This window comes from Symphodus melops (genome assembly GCF_947650265.1).
Source record: "Symphodus melops genome assembly, chromosome: 14".
Lineage (NCBI taxonomy): Eukaryota > Metazoa > Chordata > Actinopteri > Labriformes > Labridae > Symphodus > Symphodus melops.
Window position 1 is genome coordinate 19705828 of NC_136704.1, and position 20421 is coordinate 19726248.

At 41.3% G+C, this 20421-nt stretch overlaps 1 protein-coding gene across 1 annotated transcript; it reads right to left on the bottom strand.

Moving 5' to 3' along the window:
- Positions 1-1433: 1433 nt before the first annotated feature.
- LOC306835182 (uncharacterized protein) lies at positions 1434-8843 on the bottom strand (the record flags this gene model as incomplete). The annotated part of the gene is made up of 12 exons (XM_079361609.1): positions 1434-2063; positions 2320-2373; positions 2466-2600; positions 2821-4893; positions 5020-5125; positions 5302-5355; positions 7128-7214; positions 7385-7438; positions 7958-8059; positions 8166-8358; positions 8490-8652; positions 8738-8843. The coding sequence occupies 12 exons, from the start codon at positions 8841-8843 to the stop codon at positions 1816-1818; spliced, it is 3375 nt and encodes a 1124-aa protein (XP_079217735.1). The 3' UTR covers positions 1434-1815.
- Between the last annotated feature and the right edge of the window lie 11578 nt (positions 8844-20421).

Consider the following 20421-nt stretch of genomic DNA (forward strand, 5'->3'; position numbering starts at 1 on the left):
TCTACTCCGGTGCGGCTAATGCATGGATTTTTTATGGGGGACAATGAGCTTCTGCCGCAAAAACATTTGACTTCGTCACGTCGGATCTTAATATCAGTCATTTTGCGCTTCATGCACGCACCCTCATCATGGAAAACACACGGAGAAATGCATATGATGTAGCTTTCAAGTTAAAGGCGATCGACCTGGCTGTCAAAGAAGCTAACAGAGCTGCTGCACGTTAAGATGACACTGACAGCGACAACAGAGACTGAGGAAGTGAGTAATGAAGTCATTCTGAGGCAGTGAATGGATGGACTTTTTCTTGTGAAATATATTACGGTCATCTTTTTCATCAGCCGTGTTACAGACACCGTCGGCTAGGCTTCGTATTGTAACGGTTCATGTTGTAAAGTCAGTAGTTGATAATGTGTTCATAATTCCGATTATGTGGAGAGTCAGTGAATGCACCAGCGAGAACGTGTTGAGTGGCTGTATGAGAGAACGCTGGGGGAGAGAGTTGGATTGTTACGGCAAGTTATGTGTTGCTCTCTGCTGTAAACGGCGTGGTCACTGCCGACAGTGATCGGGTTATTAAAAGTTATTATTTGAACGCTCTCGTCGTCCTTTAACGTCCGTACGGACGCTACAGTATTTGCGGATGTTACCGGTAGCCTACGTCCGTGTAAATAGCTCTTGTTATAGCGTGGACACCTGCGGCTTATAATCAAGTGCGGCTTATATATGTACAAATACATTTATTTACTTATTTTTAGCCGGTGCGGCTTATATCCAGGTGCGCTCAATAGTACGGAATTTACGGTAAGTCATGGGACTGTTATTTTGCCAGATCATTTCGAATGCTTTTCTGTCTGTCTGTCTGTCTGTCCGTCCGTCCGTCCGTCCGTCCGCCCGCCCGCCCGCACACACACACACACACACACACACACATACAGGTTTATAGGGTATAGACCGACAAAATCCCAAACTGGGCATGTTGGTGGATTAGACCGACACACCTTTCCCAAGGTCCTAGAGCCTTGGGAGTAAGGCCAACACACTTCAAAAAAATTGAAAAAAATTTGGCTCTATTCAGCGCTGTTCTAGGAGCTTCAGAGGCTGAGATATCCCACCTGACTAGATGGTGGTTTATGGCGACCTTAAAGTTATGGTTTATACTGACCATACCTGGTTTAGGGCGACTTTAAAGGGACAAGGAGGCCACGCCCCCAAAGCCACATATTTACATATACACACTATCACACCTGACCGGGAAGGTGTTTAGGCTGACCTTTGACTTAGGCCGACTTTAAAAGGACAAGAAGGCCACGCCCCCACAGCCACATATGTGGACAGAGTAAAACACATTGATTACTACACATTCACAATACACTAAGAGCTTTCACTGATGCACAACTTTAATAAGGAAACAGATCACATTTCTATACCTCAAAAAGATTTTTTTTGAAAAAACTTTCAAGTGCACAGCCTTCAGATTCTAAAGGTGGTTTAAACACAAATTAATTCTGGCCATTTTCTTCATCAAAAAGAATTAACAAGCCTGCTAGATTTCTTGGCCTTCACTGAAGGGAGGTACAGGATACAACAAATTAAAACTCTGGTAAATAAACCAGTGACTGTGAGGAAGCTCACATGAAACAGAATGAAACATAACAGCTACATATTTTGGCAAACTGAAAATCACAAAAAGAACAGAGGCATGTGTTAACAGCCTCTCAGTAGTGGTCTGTACCATAGTGCAAAGAGTCTAAACATAAAGTGGGTTGAGCTGTGAGGAAAAAACCAGCATGAACCCTGAACACTGACATGATGGGGTTACTGTTTCATCTTCGCCTTCCTCTTGTTTGTGATAATTCTGTTTCTCACAAAGTCTCTTATGTTCTGAACTGAACGTTGCGACAGCACCGGCTCCTCTGCCTGCTGGCATTGGCTGCATTCAGCTTTGGAGGCAAGTTTTCCTTTGGAGATGTGAAGTGCAAAGTGTCTCATCACTGCAGCAACCTCAGCTTTTGTCCACATCTTCTTTGGTCTCGTTGCCTCAAACTCCAGATCTGCATTTCTTCCTGAAACATAACCCAGTAAATTAAGAAATGAAAGATAAAGATAGTTAGATTAAATCAAACCTTTCTTTTAAGTTTGTTAATAAATTTAAGTAAACGGGGTTTTTGCAGGGATAGGGAAGACACATACAGGTCTGTATTAAAGATATCACTGTCACTTATCTGTAATTCTATGGCCTAATTTAATGAATTTCATTTCTCTACATTTACCTGTTCTGGAGGTCTCATTGTTTCTTATCATTTTTGAAGACTGTCTTACCTTCAGATGAAGGGGCCATCTCTCCTGCTGAGGATGTCTCTTGTGGCAGTATCTCTGAAAAAGACCAAACATGACTTGTGAAAAGAGTCTCATCAATAGACTGTTCCCCACCTCTGCTAAAAGAGAAGCCCATATGAGGGACTTACCGTGGCCCTCGGAGGTTTGGGCCTGACCCAGGTCTTCTTCTTCATCTACAGGCTCTAGTTGTTTGGCCTCTGTGCTTCTGCCCTCTGAGTCACTGCCACTGTCTTTGGCTTCAGTATCAGTGAATGACATCTCATCTAGAGAAAATAATTCATACAACAGCTGGACATTAGTGGATTTTCATTGGAATTTATATTTCAGAGAAAAAATCTGCAACAAAAAGACATGTTCTCATTCTTCAATACTGCTAGTTTGGGTAAATCGTAGAGACAGGGTAGAAAAATCAAGGTTGAGGTATCCAAAAACAGCTTGTATGTACTTGCTTGAAAGTCAAATGGTATCAATATTAATACAAACCTTCAATTTCAATGTCATCCAGGGATTTTCCCTGCAGGCCAGCGAGATTGCCTTTTTCCATGGACAACAGTAGTTTTGAGATCTTTGCTAATTGTGTGGTTGGAACTGGCAACCTGTAAAAATCCCGATGGACACGAATGTCGTGTCCGAGGAAGTCTGCAACCTGATCGAGTTCATTGTTCTTCAAATTCAGTATTTGTGACAGAGTGGCCACATGTTTTCGGAGATGGGTTGACCTGAGGAGCTCCGGGTGCTCGGCTCCACACTGACCTGCATAAAAACGCAAACAGTCTTGTCCTCTGTAGTGGCTCAGAGCTTTGGGTCTCGCAAAAAGAAAGACATTTTTCTCAGGGACACCACATTCCCTCCTCTTGCTAGTCAGCAGCGTCAGAGCATCTACCATCCATGGTGTGAGAAGAACAACAACCTTTCTTTCTCTTTTTCCAACTATTTCTACTCTGGTGAAATAGCTGCACAGCCTCTGCTCCAGCTTAGACAGTCCCATGGCCACATCTTGGTGCAGTGTTGTTCTGTCTCTCTCCTCAAAACCCCTGAGGAGCATTTTGGAGACTTCTCCAGCACGTCGCCGGTTGAACACGATGATTTGTGCCAAAGTAACCTTTGAAAGCTCAGCATAGTTCTTGCATGTGGCCTCTCCTCTCAAGCTGCCGACAGCTGCCTCTCCAGTCTTCTGCAGGTACTGGTGAAGTGTTCTAACATCCTCTGTAAAGGGCAGTGTTGTTGCTTTATTATACTTTGCACTACTCAGCGTGTTCAGAGCACTGTGGGACACCATCTCACACCACTTGGAGGTGTAAAGCTTACTGAATGTTTCACATGACTTGATCAGTCCATCATCTTCTGCCATCAGGGCCCTACACCGGACAATGTCACAGATTTTATGTAGTGTGTGCCCCAACTTCAAAGCCAGGCTTGGAGTGTGATAGGAGAGAGTCTTCTCATCAAATCCAGCAACTTTCTTGACTGCCTGAACAACTCTCTGAAAGTTGGAAGGCTTTAATGCCTCCTCCAAGCTGTGAATCAAGAAGTCTGTGCGCAGGCATATCAGCAGTCGTCCCACCTCACGGAGCTTTTGACGCATATATTCACACTTTGTGGGGTCCTGTCCGTGCCTGTTGTAAAGTGACTGGGCAAAATGAACAATAGAGAGGTCGTTCCGCACAGCCAGGCCAACCTCGTCCATCTTCATGGTGCTCAGGATCTTCCACATTCCACTGGAAAATTGTTGACTAAATACTGTTTCTTGGGCTGCAGCCAGAGCCAGCACTCTGCGTCGACCAGTTTGTTCCAGATCCTTGTTTCCTGGCCTGCATGGACATCTTTTGACATGTCTCCACAGTTCTTTGCGGATGTAAAGCCCCTGACAGTGCATGCAGTGCACAAAACGTCCAACCATAGCTGTAGCTTTTGGCTTCCTTTTCACTTTCAATGGTCCTGTTCCACCTTGGAGTACCGAACAGTTGTGTTTGAAGTTCCCCCTATTTCGCATTTTTTCAAATAATATCTTGCGCTCCGTTGAATCCTCAGGGAGATAGAAGGCATACGAAACTTCTGGGTGGGACATGTGTGTTTTCAGGTGACGAGTCAGTCTGCTTTGTGACTTTCCACATATAAAACAGTAGTTTCTAACAGTCAAACTGAGAGCAGTTGGGTCTTTATCTTCCTTCTTTGATGAGCCTTTGTCAGACAGTGCAGAATCGGATGTTTCAGTTGCAGTGCCATCCAAATCTCCAGAAGTTGAATCTGTTGTGTCTGAAGGATACATGTGAGCAGAAGAAAGTGGCCTACTTCTGTATGGAGCAGCTGTAACAGGAATACTTGTGTCCAAAATGTTAGATGTGGAGTTACTAGGTGAAGCAGCTTTCTCTGGATTTAATCCAGTTTGTGAGCGACGAGGCACCGTGAGGTAGGGGATGCTTGAATCTGAATCATAATCTGGCTCTGAGTCTGGTACATATTCACTTCCAGAGCTCGACTGCTCATCCAGGTCTGATGTTCGATCCTGATCATTCATCCGACTGTAGCAGGTCTGATGCCAGATTCCTTGACAAACTGTGAAAACATATGCAATGTAACGTAATATACATTGTTATACATGTCTTTGTTGTTTTGGTTTCTTACTCTATCTGCTCAATTTGACAAGTTTAATTTAGCACAATAATTCGTTAGATAAAGTACCTTTGCATTTAAACCCGACCCACGGCAAAGGGGTAAAGGGTCCAAGGCAATGAAGACAGCTGTCCAAGGTCGACATAGTAATGCACAGCAGACGATGTTTGGGACACTGCAGAGAAAAACAAATCTTTAGACCCTGAAGGACAAAACCTTTTGTAAACCTCCTGTAGGATTTCACTTCAAATACAACAAAAATAATCCCACACAATCTTAATTCATGGGAGGCCTTCATTTTAAGTCAGACTTACTGAGTGCACACACTAACATGTATATATGTATACATACGTCTTCAGGATGTCCAGCCTCGGACACTGTGGGAGACATGTCAACATCAGGGGGCTGAAAGAGAGACAGTTAGCATCAGAGCCTCTGTGTTACAGTACATGGGAGACATATTTGTGTTTTTGACAGATAAAAGGGGCCAACAAGCCACATGCACATCAATGGCTCAATCCCAAGTCCCTTATTTGCAGTCTCCTCGCTCCTCGTTCAAACAGGAAGTAGTTCCAGAGACGCCATGTTGAGGATCGTCCCAAAGCTCTTATAGCGAACGGAGGAGAGAGGAGCGAGGAGGCTGATCCGAGGAGTGTGTATTTGATGAGAAATAATACAGTGTGTGTGTTTGATTACACAACATATACACACTATCACACCTGACCGGGAAGGTGTTTAGGCTGACCTTTGACTTAGGCTGACTTTAAAAAGGACAAGAAGGCCTTGCTCCCAAAGCCACATATTTACCTATACACACTCTCACACTTGATTGGATGGTGGTTTAGGGCGACTTTAAAAAGGACAAGAAGGCCTTGCTCCCAAAGCCACATATTTACCTATACACACTCTCACACCTGATTGGATGGTGGTTTAGGGCGACTTTAAAAAGGACAAGAAGGCCTTGCTCCCAAAGCCACATATTTACCTATACACACTCTCACACCTGATTGGATGGTGGTTTAGGGCAACTTTAAAAAGGACAAGAAGGCCTTGCTCCCAAAGCCACATATTTACCTATACACACTATCACACCTGACCGGGAAGGTGTTTAGGCTGACCTTTGACTTAGGCTGACTGTCAAAGGACAAGAAGTCCTCGCTCCCAAAGCCTCATATTTACATATACGGTACACACTCTCACACCTGATTGGATGGTGGTTTAGGGCGACTTTAAAAAGGACAAGAAGGCCTTGCTCCCAAAGCCACATATTTACATATACACACTATCACACCTGACCGGGAAGGTGTTTAGGCTGACCTTTGACTTAGGCTGACTTTAAAAGGACAAGAAGGCCACGCTCCCAAAGCCACATATGTGGACAGAGTAAAACACTCAGAGGATAATGTCATGTTCAAGGTCTCCATTATTGATTACTACACATTCACAATACACTAAGAGCTTTCACTGACGCACAACATCACATTTCTATACCTCAAAAAGATTTTTTTGAAAAAACTTTCAAGGTCACAGCCTTCAGATTCTAAATGTGGTTTAAACATGGAGGCTCTTTCCAAACACTAGCAGGCTGTCTCCTCCTGTCAGTGGAGGTGTAGGCCAAGAAGTCGAGCAAGCTTGTTCATTTCTTTGAAAAAGAAAATGGCCAGAAGTCATTTATGTTTAAATATGTTTAACAGCACCGAAATAGAAATAGAATAGAAATAATACAGTGTGTGTGTGATTAGAAGTAAGACAGTGCGTGTTTGTGTGGACATAAACAGCTGTTCGTCTGATTGACAGCTGAACGTGATCAACTGATGTCGCGTCATGTGACGCTGTCGAGGAAATGACGTCTCATGTGTCTTAAAGCTGATTTCCTCGGTCCTCTCTCCTCGGCTTTGTTTCCTCCGTGCATCTCTGGTGGGCGGGACTAAGACGCAAGTGGAGGACACAACTCGGAGGACACTCGGTGCAAATAAGGGACTTGGGATTGAGCCCAAGTCACATACTCAAATGACTGCAGACTCTCTCTGATTCAAATGTAGCTTTTAAGTAGAGGGAAGTCTCCAGTAAACTGGTCCATACATTATAATCATTTCAGACTATATACACAAACACAGCACATGTAAACATTATGAGTCTGATAGTAAAAACAGAGACTATTAGAAAACTTACCGTACCTTTTTAAAACTGGGTTGCTGCCCGTGTCCTGGACTCAGCTCACTGTGGCTTAGAGACACAGGTGAGTCCTCTGTCTCCATCACACACTAAAGAACAAACAATGATACATGAGAGGAAGCACAATGACATTTCAATAGAGTTCTCACTATCACTATTAACCTCAAAAGAGGGCACACAATCACTGAAGTGCATCCTGAATAGTTTTAACTCTTACAGACTAAGATGACTTAGAAATCATTCAAGCATGTTGACTCACCTGATCAGGATGTCCAGCCTCAGACACTCTGGGAGACGTGTCCACGTCAGCAGGCTGAGAGGAGACAGGGAGCGGTTAAACAATACCAAGTAACAGTGCAGAAGTTATGACATAATTATCAAGAGGTCAAATGTTTATGTGATTCATGGAGAATAGTTCTGGTAGAGGACGGGTCCAGGAAATGAAAATAGTCTTGATTAGTGCTTTATTGAGAAGATAATTATAGACACAAATCTAAAACCCATGAAGTTCACTAACAATGAAAGAATGTAAACAACTGACAGTGGACCATATAACATTTGTGGACCAAATAAAATATGTAAATATGAATAGATGATCTGAAGTTTTTACTAAAGAAGATAAAGCACACGGCTGTTTAGGCGTTTGAAAGGACACGTATGATAAGTCAAGTGTTTAATGTGAGTAAAGCACATGTAGGGTAGATATCTAACACAACCAGGTACGAGTGTTTACCTTTCATCACAGCATTGTGCCAGCTTCATTTGTCATCATTATTATTAAAACATAGTTATGAGCTGTTCAAGAGCACTCTGAAGCTCTACTTATATTCACCTTTTTAAAGAGTTCCCCACAGTCCTCTGTGGCTGTAGACGTGCCCCCCTCAGAGGTGGATGTGTCACCACGCTGCTCAGTGGACGACTCCTCACCACACTCCTGAGTGTTGAAAAACAGCAGATTCATTGTAAAGCATTCAGCCCTATTTCCCTCCTTTGTTTCCCTCTGAACAATGATCACTTTCAGCACATGTTCATATAATCACCTGTCCTCTCCAAGGCCAGTCCGAGTCACCATAGTCATAGGTGATCTCCTCTCCTGGCTCGATGTCTCGTCTTGCAAACAGACACAGATGGGGCTTCCCTTCTACATTTAGGTGCTTCATTTTAGCGTTTGGGTTGATGTGGTCATCGTTGACCAACCTTCCAAGTGACTCATCTTCTTTTGCTGCATCAACACTTCAAATACAAACGATCAATATTAAATACATGCATGTGTATATTTTCTGGATTAAGAGCCTATTAAGATCTGGACTATCAAATGCTCTGTGTTAAGTCACTGACATAAAGCATTGAGTTTTAATACATACCACCAAAATGTTCCATTATGGCGAAACTCAAACATGAAGACCTTCAGCTTGTTGTGATAAACTCGCTGTCTCCTCTCACATTCTTGTTTGCTTATTAGTTCACCACGATACTCCAACAGGAAGTCTCCTTTTTCAAATGGAACACAAGCAAAGACGCCCCGCCCTGTTAAAACACAAACACAAGTGATGAAGTCAGGAGAACCAGGACATTTTATAAGGCCAACAGTCCTTAGTCAGACCTATCTTACCCTTAAAAGAGCTGATGAACCTGACATCGAGGTCACCTTTGTCCTTCCCAGACGCAATACAGCACCTTGCATCTTCCTTTGGGTTTAAACGCCTCCGCCTCTGCATTCCTGTGTGTACTGTAACCCTATGTGTCCAGAGACAGAAGGAGGGTTAACATAATCACCTGGTACACAGAGACATAATATTAATAACTATATTTATATAGCACCTTTAAAAGCATGCATCAATGTGAAAGCTCACTACAGTAAAAATGTGATTTCCACACAGAAACTTTACATTTTACAGTTGTCTTGCATGCATGCATTATGTGACTTAAAATACATTTTTAGTGACTGAGTTGAATTTTGATATCACAATGTATAATATTAGTGTTTATTCCAGTTTACATCTTTACACATTTTCTGCTGATGGAAACATTACATTGTGCCTACTCACAATAATTTAGGGACATTGTTATTTACATGAGTGCTTTTTCTATGTGGTCTGAATTCTAATTAGATAAGTAATAGTATATAACAGCCCAACAATAGAGACAATAACAAAGATAGCCCTGGCATCATCCATGAACAGAAACACGGAAACACGCAGTCCTGCTTCTAGCTGATCACAGCAGGTCTACCTGTTGAGTTAAAGGGCCACGCGGAGCCGTCATCACGTGCGCGTCGGTGCGCAGCTAGGCTAATCGGACACGCGCAGACACGCAGCAGCTCTCGCTAATTTAAAGTTAAATCAGCAGAGTTACGGTCTAATACGATTTTGTAAATTAAGACGCCATATTAGTGATAGGAATTGCACATTGTCAGTAACGTAGCCGTTTAAATCCCCCGTTTATTTTAACGTGCATTAAATATCGCGTGATTTTCAGTGAAAGTAACATTAACAAGTTACCAGAGCGCTTAAAAACTTCCACTTCACAGAAAAACTCGGGTTCATTTAAAACTTAAACCTCATGTCAGAAAACATATAAATGAGCTGCTTACCTTTACTTTCATGGCCAGAAAAATCTCCCGCGAGTCCGGTCTTAGAGACGCCCACATTGAAATGACGTCAGCTTATTTCCGGGTTTGTGTGTGTGTGTGTGTAAATTTAGAAAAAAAAAATCTAGAATTGCGGCTTGGACGCTACACACATACACAGAATTACAGGTGAGGGTATTAGACTGACAGTCAGAAAAATCATATTTATATGATGTTTAGAAATGAATGAACATCTGATTATTATCCCAGCTGTCTAGTAGGCTCATTTTGCACTTGTTTTGGAGAAAAAATATTATTTTTTGACCATAAAAAATGTAAAAACAACTCTTGAATTAGACCGACACTGGCCGTGTCGGTCTATTACCAAATGTCCACTTTCCCCAGGTGAAATCTCAGGTGTTTTGTCAGTCTATACCATATAAACCAACACACACACACACACACACACACACACACACACACACACACACACACACATTGGGATGACATGTTGTGATGGAAGGTTTAGAAGACATCTGGCCAATGATAGGCCAGTCTAAAAGATCTGTCCAAAGCAAATGCATCTTGAGACTAAGCAGACCAACAGAGTGGTAACAGTGTGTCTGACAGTGTCCCAAGGCTACCGCTTGTCTACAGAAGGATTTAAAGTATAGAATGCATCACGGACGTGCACGCATTTAAATCATTCTAAAATGTGATGTACTGTGAGAAATGTGTAAGCTTTTAAGACCAAACGACTGCTGGGAATAAATTCTGCAAAGTAGAAGCTCTTTGGGGAAAGTCGTAAAGAGTCAAGGATAAATATAATTTTAAAGACGCATGGTGTCAACTGTACATACAGTGAAATATGTCTCAATGTTAGTGTCAAAAGCAGGGTATTTGTATTCTAAGTGCTTGTAACTGAACCCTTTTCTTCCATTACCCAGTGTGGGTCGTCTCATACCGGTCATTTATCACACAATCCTAATAGTGTCACTACTTAAATTAAACCACGTTGACTAATGGTAGAGGGGGAGATGTAACATTCTGCCTATTGATATCCAGGAAGAAGAAATGCATGTAATGATCTAGAAATTTCTTCTTCTTTTTTTTCCCTGAGAGGACACCCACAAATATCCTCAGAATTTCCCCCCAAAGTTCAATTTGAAACTTTCTGCACAGTTTGTGCCACATAAGCTGTACTAAATGTCTTGTCAAATGGGAGTTGACTTTTCATGCATTGAAGGGAAATGGCCATTTGGAACAAAGAGACATTATTGGAGGTAATATTAAAAGCAATCCATTCTAATCTGGGTGATAAGAGGTCCACAGCATTTTTCAAAGCCTGCTGCGTGAGAACCAATAAAAAAGGAAGCACTTGGCTATATTGAAGAATCAATATCATATTTAAAGTGCTCATACAAATTATTGTGTCTAGTATGGTTTTATATTAACAGCCAGGGGCCAGCAGATAAAGTTATATCACCCATGGCATACACGATTATTTCCACCAGCAATGAAAATCTGGCAGTGTTTACTGTATTCCGAACAGGAATAACAGAAATGTACGTATGAAGACAAAGCACATTATGCTGCCTTTGATTTGAATACTGCTTGGTTGGTACAAATCTAGATGTAATAATAACAAGGTTTAAAATGTTCCATGGGGTATTTAAAAGAGATCCTGTGGATTTGCACAGCTTTCAAAGATGGTTTGAAATAAGTTTAGGAGCGAGTGAGTATGCATAAACAACATGAAGCTATCAAAAGAAACGCTTAGTTGGGGAGTAAGAAGAAGAGATTGCTGGAAAAATCTAAAGAGTTTCTTGGCCTATGTAAGGACACTTGGAGCCTGGTAGCTGACTGATAGTCAAATGTAACCTAACACCACATGGTGAGATTCAAACAGACTTTGACCGCTGCATTGGTTTTTGGGTATCTTGGTTCTGTGATACAAACTTTATGTTTATGCAGAGTCACACTCCTGAACAACACAAGGAAACGACACCTCTCACTACCTCTGATGGTGAGATTACTGAGTCAGCCCAAAGAACCTACAGAGGTTCCCAAACCTGCTCTCAAACAGGGCCAATTATGCACACACCTGACTCTGTACTGAGAGGATTTCCTCACCTCAACACATTGGTAGGCAAGAGTTAAGTGCTCACAGAATTACAGAATGTCGGTTTGACAGAGATGAAATTTAAGGATGCTTACAAACGCTGTCTGGCAGTTTGTGCATCTGCAATCAGGAGAAGAAAAAAAAAAACATTGGAAGACTTCGAAATAAAGCTTGTGGCTTTGCTCTCACCATGTGTGTTCAGTCAACTACAATACCAGGAAGGGCAATCTGGCTGACATTTCGCCTGTCTTTAGAATCAGTGCAAAAATCGAGTTAAAAACGACCTGAAATGGTACATTGTACGACCGAGTTTACCCAGATGTAAACATGAAGCCTTTAAGACTTTCAGCACAAGGAAAATCAAAGGAGATGATGCTCTTTTGTCATTGCTAGCTTGAAGTAAGATGTAAGAGTCTGTAAGATGGTCCATTATTTCGAAGGCCATTGCGAGGCTGGATTTAGTATCTACATTGTCACTTTATGAAGGGCAAAAACTCAAGCTGTAAATAGGCTGAGCTAAGAACAAGTAAGCTACCAAAAAGAAACAGTCACTGTTTTTTTTGCTCATCAGCCTCATTTAACATATCAGTTAATACATATGTGGTACTTTCAATCAAGTTTTTTTTTTTCATTTGACAGCTGTTTTATGTCTTTTTCTTTTTGACGTCTTTCTTTTTGAGTCAAAGCGAGCAGCAAAGAAACCTCCTGTCAGCTTTCTTGTCTTACTGCGCAGTAAACTTATTTAACCTTCATCCTCTTTGATCATGTTCTTTTCACAGGAGGGGGCCTTGGTGGCTCCTCTGACCGTGCTGCACAGCGGACTAATGATTAGAACTTCTTTAAATAACGTTCGAAATCCCTGGCTTATTATTTCCTCCCTCTGTTCTTCCATTCTATAATGACAAATCTTAGACCTTCAGAGTGTACACAATTATTATTCCTTTTTTCTCCCCCTACCCATGGAGACGTTTCCGGGCTTGTTTGATGAGTGAATCCTCTGTGGTCTCTTTCCATTGTACCTCTAAAATAAAGCACAATTTTAAATTAGGTTCTGCTTAGTCTCTCATGTCTTGCACAGTATATTTTCTTCTCCCACTTCAAGGAGGTACAGTTTCTAGTTCAGAGACTTTACTCTGCCTTTACCGACAGTTTGTTTTCTCTTTCTAATCTTCTGGCGTAACTCTAATCTAAGCCCTTTGAACCTTTTTTGAGCTTCACTAACTTTTCTCCACGGCGGGTTTCTTTTCTCAGCAGTTACTCCCAGACGGTGTTGATAGGGGTCATGCACACAGGTGGGTTTGGTTTCTGGGCTTGGCTATTGTGCCAAAGAATATTTTCAGAAAATGAGTGCTTTGTTTAGATAAAGGCCCCAAGACATATGAATTCATAACCCAAAACACAAAGAATACACTGTTCAAGTATCTCACGATGAGATTTTTCACCTTCAGGTAAAAAAAAAAAAGAACCACACTTGCATTAGTACAGTAGATTTTTTTAAGCAGCTAGTTATTGCATTTATATACAACCAAAATATTGTATTCACCTCTACAATACTGTAATGTATTCAATTACGTTCTTAGTCGACAAATAAACACTACCATGGTTTACAAACTTAGAAAAATCACAAGATGGCAGGTCGGAATCTGGAAATAGATGTAGACAAATAAATGTGTCAGGTCGGTGACTTTATTATAAATAACTCATCCTTTAAGAAAACAAATGAAATCATTCAATCATTAAAATTCTCGTAAAATGCAGTTAAAGGCAGGGTAGGTAGTTTTTGAAAGCTAGCATGATTTTGAATGTAGCATCCTTTGTTCTCCGTCTTCACCCTCCCTCCCCTCTGTGCTCCCCCTCAAAAGCCACGCCCCTCGCTTACATGAACTAGCGCCATTGGTCCAGAAGTGGATTTCAGCTCATGCTTTGAGTCTGGGCTTGTGCATGCATGGGGCAGAGAGGCTTGATTTATAAAACGTGTACCTGGTGCTGACAATGGTCAAAGTTTTAACGTGTTTTCAACTGCTACAGATGAGAGAGAGTTTCTTTTTTCATGAATTATTATTAACTGTCAGGACCTCAAGACAATTTAGACCAACATCTTCAAAAGTATATTGAGAGGAAATTACCTACCCTGCTATTAAAGTAAATGATACAATTAAGTGCATGCACTTTATTTTGCATCCTTAAAATACTTTTTTTTTTTCCCAGACAGGGTTGTTCGAGTGGCTAATGAGGGAATTTGAATTAGGATAATAGGTATAATGTCAATGTCAAGCATTGTAATTTCTAACACCCATAATTTCAGAGCAACTTAAAGTTTTTGAATGTTTATTAGTTTTCATCTTGAGCAGAAAAAAAAAACATCCTCAGTTTAGCATGTGACATCCACAGTTATTTTCTCTGCTCCCCAAGCTTGCATTAACTTCACACTGTTCACTCAATCAGGATTTTTTTTCTCTCTTCTTTCAGCTCCGGACTTGTATTTTTGGAAGTTTGTGCTTCTCATTTGTGTGTGTGTGTGTGTGTGTGTGTGTGTGTGTGTTTGTGTTCCAGAGCTTGTGCTGTGTTTTGTCCATGGATCTATAAGCATGTCCCACCCATATCTTCTTTTCACAGACAAGGTCTCTGTGGAAGACAGATCTCCTCTTCCCCTCTGCGCCTCCCCAAACTGTCGTCTAGTCTTTCCAATTTTCCTCCCTAAAGACCAACAAGAACACATTTCACACATTTCCGAGAGACCCGGTCCCCCTCCTCCCCCCCTGCCTTCCGTACTCTTAATTTTCACAGCTCATCTTCCTTCAGCATCTCCCTTTCATTTGTTTATCTATCATGAGCAGAATCACTCAACTATAATCACATTTCCTATTTTCTTGTACAACATACATGGCTTTAAATTCATTTTCCCCCCTTATCACAGCTCCAGTTGGTGTATTGAACTCACCTGACTGGTTTCTGCATGATTTTGTATTTTTCAGCTGCTGCATTTGAAAGTATGAAAGTACATCACTGTGTTCAAAAAGTTATGGTGTCAGTTGGCTGAATTGCAAATAGAGCAAATCCTTCCACTTTAAAGCCTTGCCAACAGTTTTTTAAGGTTCTCTAAATTATATTACATGTTAAAGACAAACAGCACTGACACTCTGCCAGATGTGAGCGCAGCAGGGAAATCAAGAAAGAAAGGGGGAGGTTAAATCCAGTTTCCCATACGCTGAGTGTGACTCAGAGGCTGCATGTGCCGCGCCTGCCCGAGCACACCCCGTCAAAATGGGAGAAAAACACGTCACGGGTCAGTTGTCGGGGGTACGTTAATCATACCTGACTGCCCAGGTAGCATGATGGGAAACAAATTGAGTGTCATTTCTCACCAGAAGGACCCGGCATCACAAGACAAGCAATGCGCGGGCCTTACACCAAAGTCCTCGTGCGGCTCTCATCCAAGCTGCCGTGAAAAAGTGTGACATGACAGAGCGAACACGGAGAAGTGGACTTTGATAAATGGCTGGGGAAATGTTCCCTTGTGAAAAAAAAAAAAAGCAGAGGACATCATTATCTGGAACACGTCGGCTACGTAGGAGATAGGGAGACGGCCCAACTTGAAGTCAAAACAGAACTTAATTTCCTGTTAATTATTGAAACTGTACACAGGCTAAAACTCCACATAAATGTCGCTAAATCTTTCCCCACACACACACACACACACACACACACCATATGCCCTCCAGAAAATATCAGACAGCCTGCCCCCTGAAATCTTCCTGAGTTGCTTATTCACACGTCTCTCAGTGTGTGAAGTTTTCCCTGTCAGACAGGATGCAGCAGAAACTCAACATGGCGGATGAAGCAACAGTTTTGACATTGTATATATATATATTTTTTTTTTTTTACTGAGTGCTTGGACACACAGTGTCAAGAAATGAGAAGGAGAGAACTTACTGTCTAACAGAAATATTGTATGAATGAGATTGCTTCCATGCATTGGAAGATTGCACCAGCTGCATGATATTAACATTATCACAGCTGACTGCTCGCTCAAGCTAAACTTGACTGATTGTTATAGCTATAGGAGACAGGTATAGATGGGTAAAGTCGGGATGAAAATCCAAGTGTTAGTGTTGTGTTCACATGTAGCTCACTTGTGCATGTGTGAAGACAGCTTCGCACTTCTATTCACCATCGACTATGCACTATTGACCATTTCAGTCTTGGCTACTTTCAAAACTCCCAACTTGTGAAATACTGCAGTTAACGCTTTTAGCACTTCATCAATATAGGTACCTTTCGAGCTGGTATGTGCAGGACTCTGTGGTGGGGAGGGGACGTCTGCAATAATTGTTTATTTTATTTTTTTAATATGGACATTGCAATGTTACATAGTTTCAATATGAAGTATGAAACTGATGTGCTGCACAGAGAGTTTACAGTTTTGCTGATGTCCGACTTGTGTCATTCGTTCGGCCTTTGTCTAAACCACAACCAAAGTTGTTTTTTTGTTGTTGTTTTTTCAAAATACAGCCCATTAAATGTGCTACGTCTTTAACACACAGCTCATGTGTCATGTCTGTTTACAGAAAGAGAAAAAGTAAACAGTACGTCAACTTTTTAAAACATTTTTGCCGTTTGCGTCTCAAGGAGCTCTTCTGTGTGTTTCCTTCCTGTCTGATTGCCCTGATTGTCCTCACCTGTGTAACCAGTCTCACCTGTGTTTGATTACCCCTGTGTCTATTTCGTTTCTGTGTTTCTTCCCCTCTGGGTCAGTTCATTGTGGGTTTTTTTTTTGGACCAGTCGGATGTTTCCTCGTGTTTCCGATGCTCCTGTGTTTTTCGTTTTGGGTTTTGTTGGATCAAGTTTTGTGTAACTTTTTTCTTTTTTTTTTTTTCCCCGTGAATTGTGACAGTACCAGCACATGTAGACTTTTCTTACCCCGTGTACTACGTCGCCTGACTTCGATACGATATCATGCAGAAAGTAGGAGACAGCATCCAGGAAAGCTTAATCGGAGAGTTTACATCATCATATTCTAGTTTGAAGGTAAGTCAGTATTTATTTTAAAGGGCCACAGACCGACCTCTATAGGTTGTTGTTTTAGTCACAAAGATGAAGACTCCCACAACACCAGAGCATAATTGTAAAACAACAATAGTGGGGGATAAAAAAAAAACGAACTAGTAAATTTAAAATGGCATGTATCAAAAACATATTCATGTTCCCACCACATTAGGTAGAGCGTAACTAAAGGCAATTACATCTAGCTTACATTGCTTTGTTTGTAGGACAGATTTAAGCTCCGGCTAGAAAAACACATTGAACAAGGCGCTGACGAGAAGATGTAGATAATCTCAGCGGATGAATACAGAGAGGGTGTTCTAATCCACACATCTGGAACAACACAGTGCCTGGATCAGATTACTGAGCCTTGTGTCGAGCACAGCAAATTGGCGGCAAATTAACCCCGGTAATCTGAGGCTGTTATTGCAATTCAAATATTACAACCTTGACGCTAATAAGGTCACATATTAAGCAGAAATGTATGGTTAATGGATGAGGAAAACAATATGGCCTCCCTTTTTATTGACTTGGAAGTGAAAGTGACAACATATGTCTGCGTATAGAGAAGAATAAAATTACCTGAATTGTTAAATTTGCGCTTCGCTGCTCGAAATTGAAAAGGCAGTGAGCTCTAAGGGAACTTGAAGTTGTTGTGCGGTCCTCGCAGCTGCTGCAGGGAGAACGACTGTGTGCAGTCGGGATGTAAAACACCGAGTCACTTTCATGGCTCACCATGTGGAACAAGTGAATGGTTTGCATTGTCAGCATAAAAAAAAAAGTTGGCTGATGTAACTTTGCAGAGACGGTCTGTATGTGTGACTGTGCGGCAGGCAACGCGAGGTGAAGGATAGGAAGAGATTCAATGCAGAAATCTCTCTTTGATGGAAAGGATTTTAAATAACTCAGCAAGGGGCAGGCTCATGTTTCACAATGCTGTCGAAGATTTGTAGTCACAAGTATTTTTTTGTAAAACAGGGCTGTAAACAAGCCTCAGTTTTTTAATTATGATCTGTTTGCAAACGTTAAAAAAGCGCTGAGCGTCTATTGGGAACTAAAAGTCCTCAATTATGAATGTGGATTTAGCAAAAATTTGCAGTAGATAAAAAAAAAACAAAGCATAAGAGACTTTTCAAAACATTGACACAGCACATTGAGAAATAAAAAAAAAAAACACCTCGCATATTTAAATCCGTGTGAAAAAAGTCCATTCAATGGAACGGGTTGAACCCAAATTTAGGCAGATTTGAAGGCAGCGATAAGCAGACAGGAGCCAACATGAATGAGTGATGAGGAACAAGTTAAAAGAGCAGCAGTATTGAGGGAACTCGATCCACAGAACATGGCTATTGTGCTCTCTCTGTGGTCCCCGACAATGCCACAAACATGAACCCCACATTCAACAAAAACAGAGTGGATCCACTGGGCCAACATTTCGCCTGTGTTAGATTTGGATTTGATTGGAATTTGTGGAATATATGCAAATTGCTACCTTGAAGGAAAAACATATGACTAGAAAGTGGTCCCCTTGTTTTTTCTCCCAATCATCCGTTTTGGGCCTTTACAAAAGAGCTGTATTGTCCTTTACATGCATCCACTGACAAAGAGAGAAAATAAAGATTGAAACATCATACGGCACATGGTGAGAGCTATTGATTGGTCCTGGCAGAGATTTCTGCCAACTTGTTTATTCTGTTGTGACTGTTTTCCGTGCGTACAACAATCATGGCCTTTTCCAAGTCAATTCTGGAAAACTTTTTTTTTTTTTATTCCATTAAATTTATCTTGCAGCTTAAAGGGCTTGACAATCAATACTCAACCAGACCGTGAAAGTGACCAGACTTGTTGCGATTAAATATGATCTTACTGGCGATATTTTTTTATTTTTTTTAATTCACTCTCTGTAAGATGTCCTTCTGTTTTTTTTTCTTCCAAAAGCACACTGCCGTGTTATGTCGGCTGGTGGTAGCTGTCTGTCAAAGTCTGGCTATGCGGACAGATTCAGACTTGGAGGCATGGTTGCGTGATCCATAGCGTGACTGGGGTCAACCTGAGGGAGACAGGTGTCAGGGGGACCAACAGGTCCCATGTGGGTAGAGGTTCACCACTAATGCCCCGAGGGCTCCTTTGTGAGAAGCGACAGGAGGTGAGGGGGGGCGGGCTGAATACTGATGATGTCAGCCTGCATGTGCACAGACTGTGCTGAAAGCAGCAGGTGGTGGGGATAAAAGAGGGCATGCATCCATGTAATATTGTATTTATTTATTTATTACGCTGAAAACTGGAAAAGCTATCGCGCAATTTTGTGCACGGCTTGCATCATTTTAAACAAAGATTAAACACATCAAATGGTGACTTGCCGAAACCTGAGAGACTCTTTTTAATTAGAGCAGGCATGTAGAGTGAATAAAATTTGGGTGCTTATCAGCTCAATGCAGCTGGATACAGAAAATTTATAACAGTTGCTCACATCTCCTTGATAAGGTGTTCCTCCTCGGCCTGGTGTATATTCAAATAAGACACTGAGTGAATCCCAGTAAGCCGTCTGGCAGATTGTTGTTGCCAACGGAGTGAAACAAGCAACTCGTGATTCATTCTTTACACTCCTTCGCACATACTACTCCAATGAATACTCTTTTATTCTTGACTTTACTGTGCCAAGAAGTTGGTTCACCCTATCAGGAAAGATGGGAGTAGACTTCAGGTCAGTTTTGATTCATTTCTTTCTAAAAAAAGGAGAGTTGGATAACTGAAAGCTCAGTTGGAGGTTTTTTTTTTTTTTTTAAGACTTAATGTGTCCTCGAGCAACAAAGTAAACCCACAAGCAGCACTGGTAGGGAGAAGGTGGGAGTGATTTCAGGGAGGCTTAAACCAAGCAGATTGGATTTTTAGTTTTTACGGACATCTTCCAAAAGGTAAAACTGCTCCGGAGGCTGAACATATCTGTCTGGTTGGATTAAACCGTAACTACTAGAGCTGTTGTATACTCTGTGTTAAAGATACATTTAAGTATAGTACAACAAAAGAGAACAGAGAAGTGGCAATTTTTTTATTTTTAAAAAAAATGCATTATAATGTTACAAAAACAACTTAAGCCACAGAAATGTGTAAATAAGAGGAATAATCAATACTCAGGAGAAGGATTATACTGTGGACCAAAAGTGACAAAAACAAAACGTGGGAAACGGCTTAGATTTAGTCGACATGTACTGAGCAAGAAAGTAATAAGCAGCTGGAATTAAAGTTGCCACAATTTCTTAAACAACATAAACGTATGAAATAAAAAAAAGCTGCGTGCAATGATCTGACCAAACAAATAAGAACCGGTCTTGAACTCACACAGCAAAAAGCAAAGGTGCATGAAGACGAGGAGCCGGTTTATTTAGATGCCAGATTTGAATAATGTACAGTTTAAAATAAAGCTTCCTCCCTGAATGGAGCAAAAAAGTGAAAGCTCTAGAATGATTAAACCCGCAGTAATATTATTAATAGTTCGGTAAAAACACCATTTACAGACATTCTATAGAGTTAATTTAGGCCAGTTTATTTTCCTGATCACTG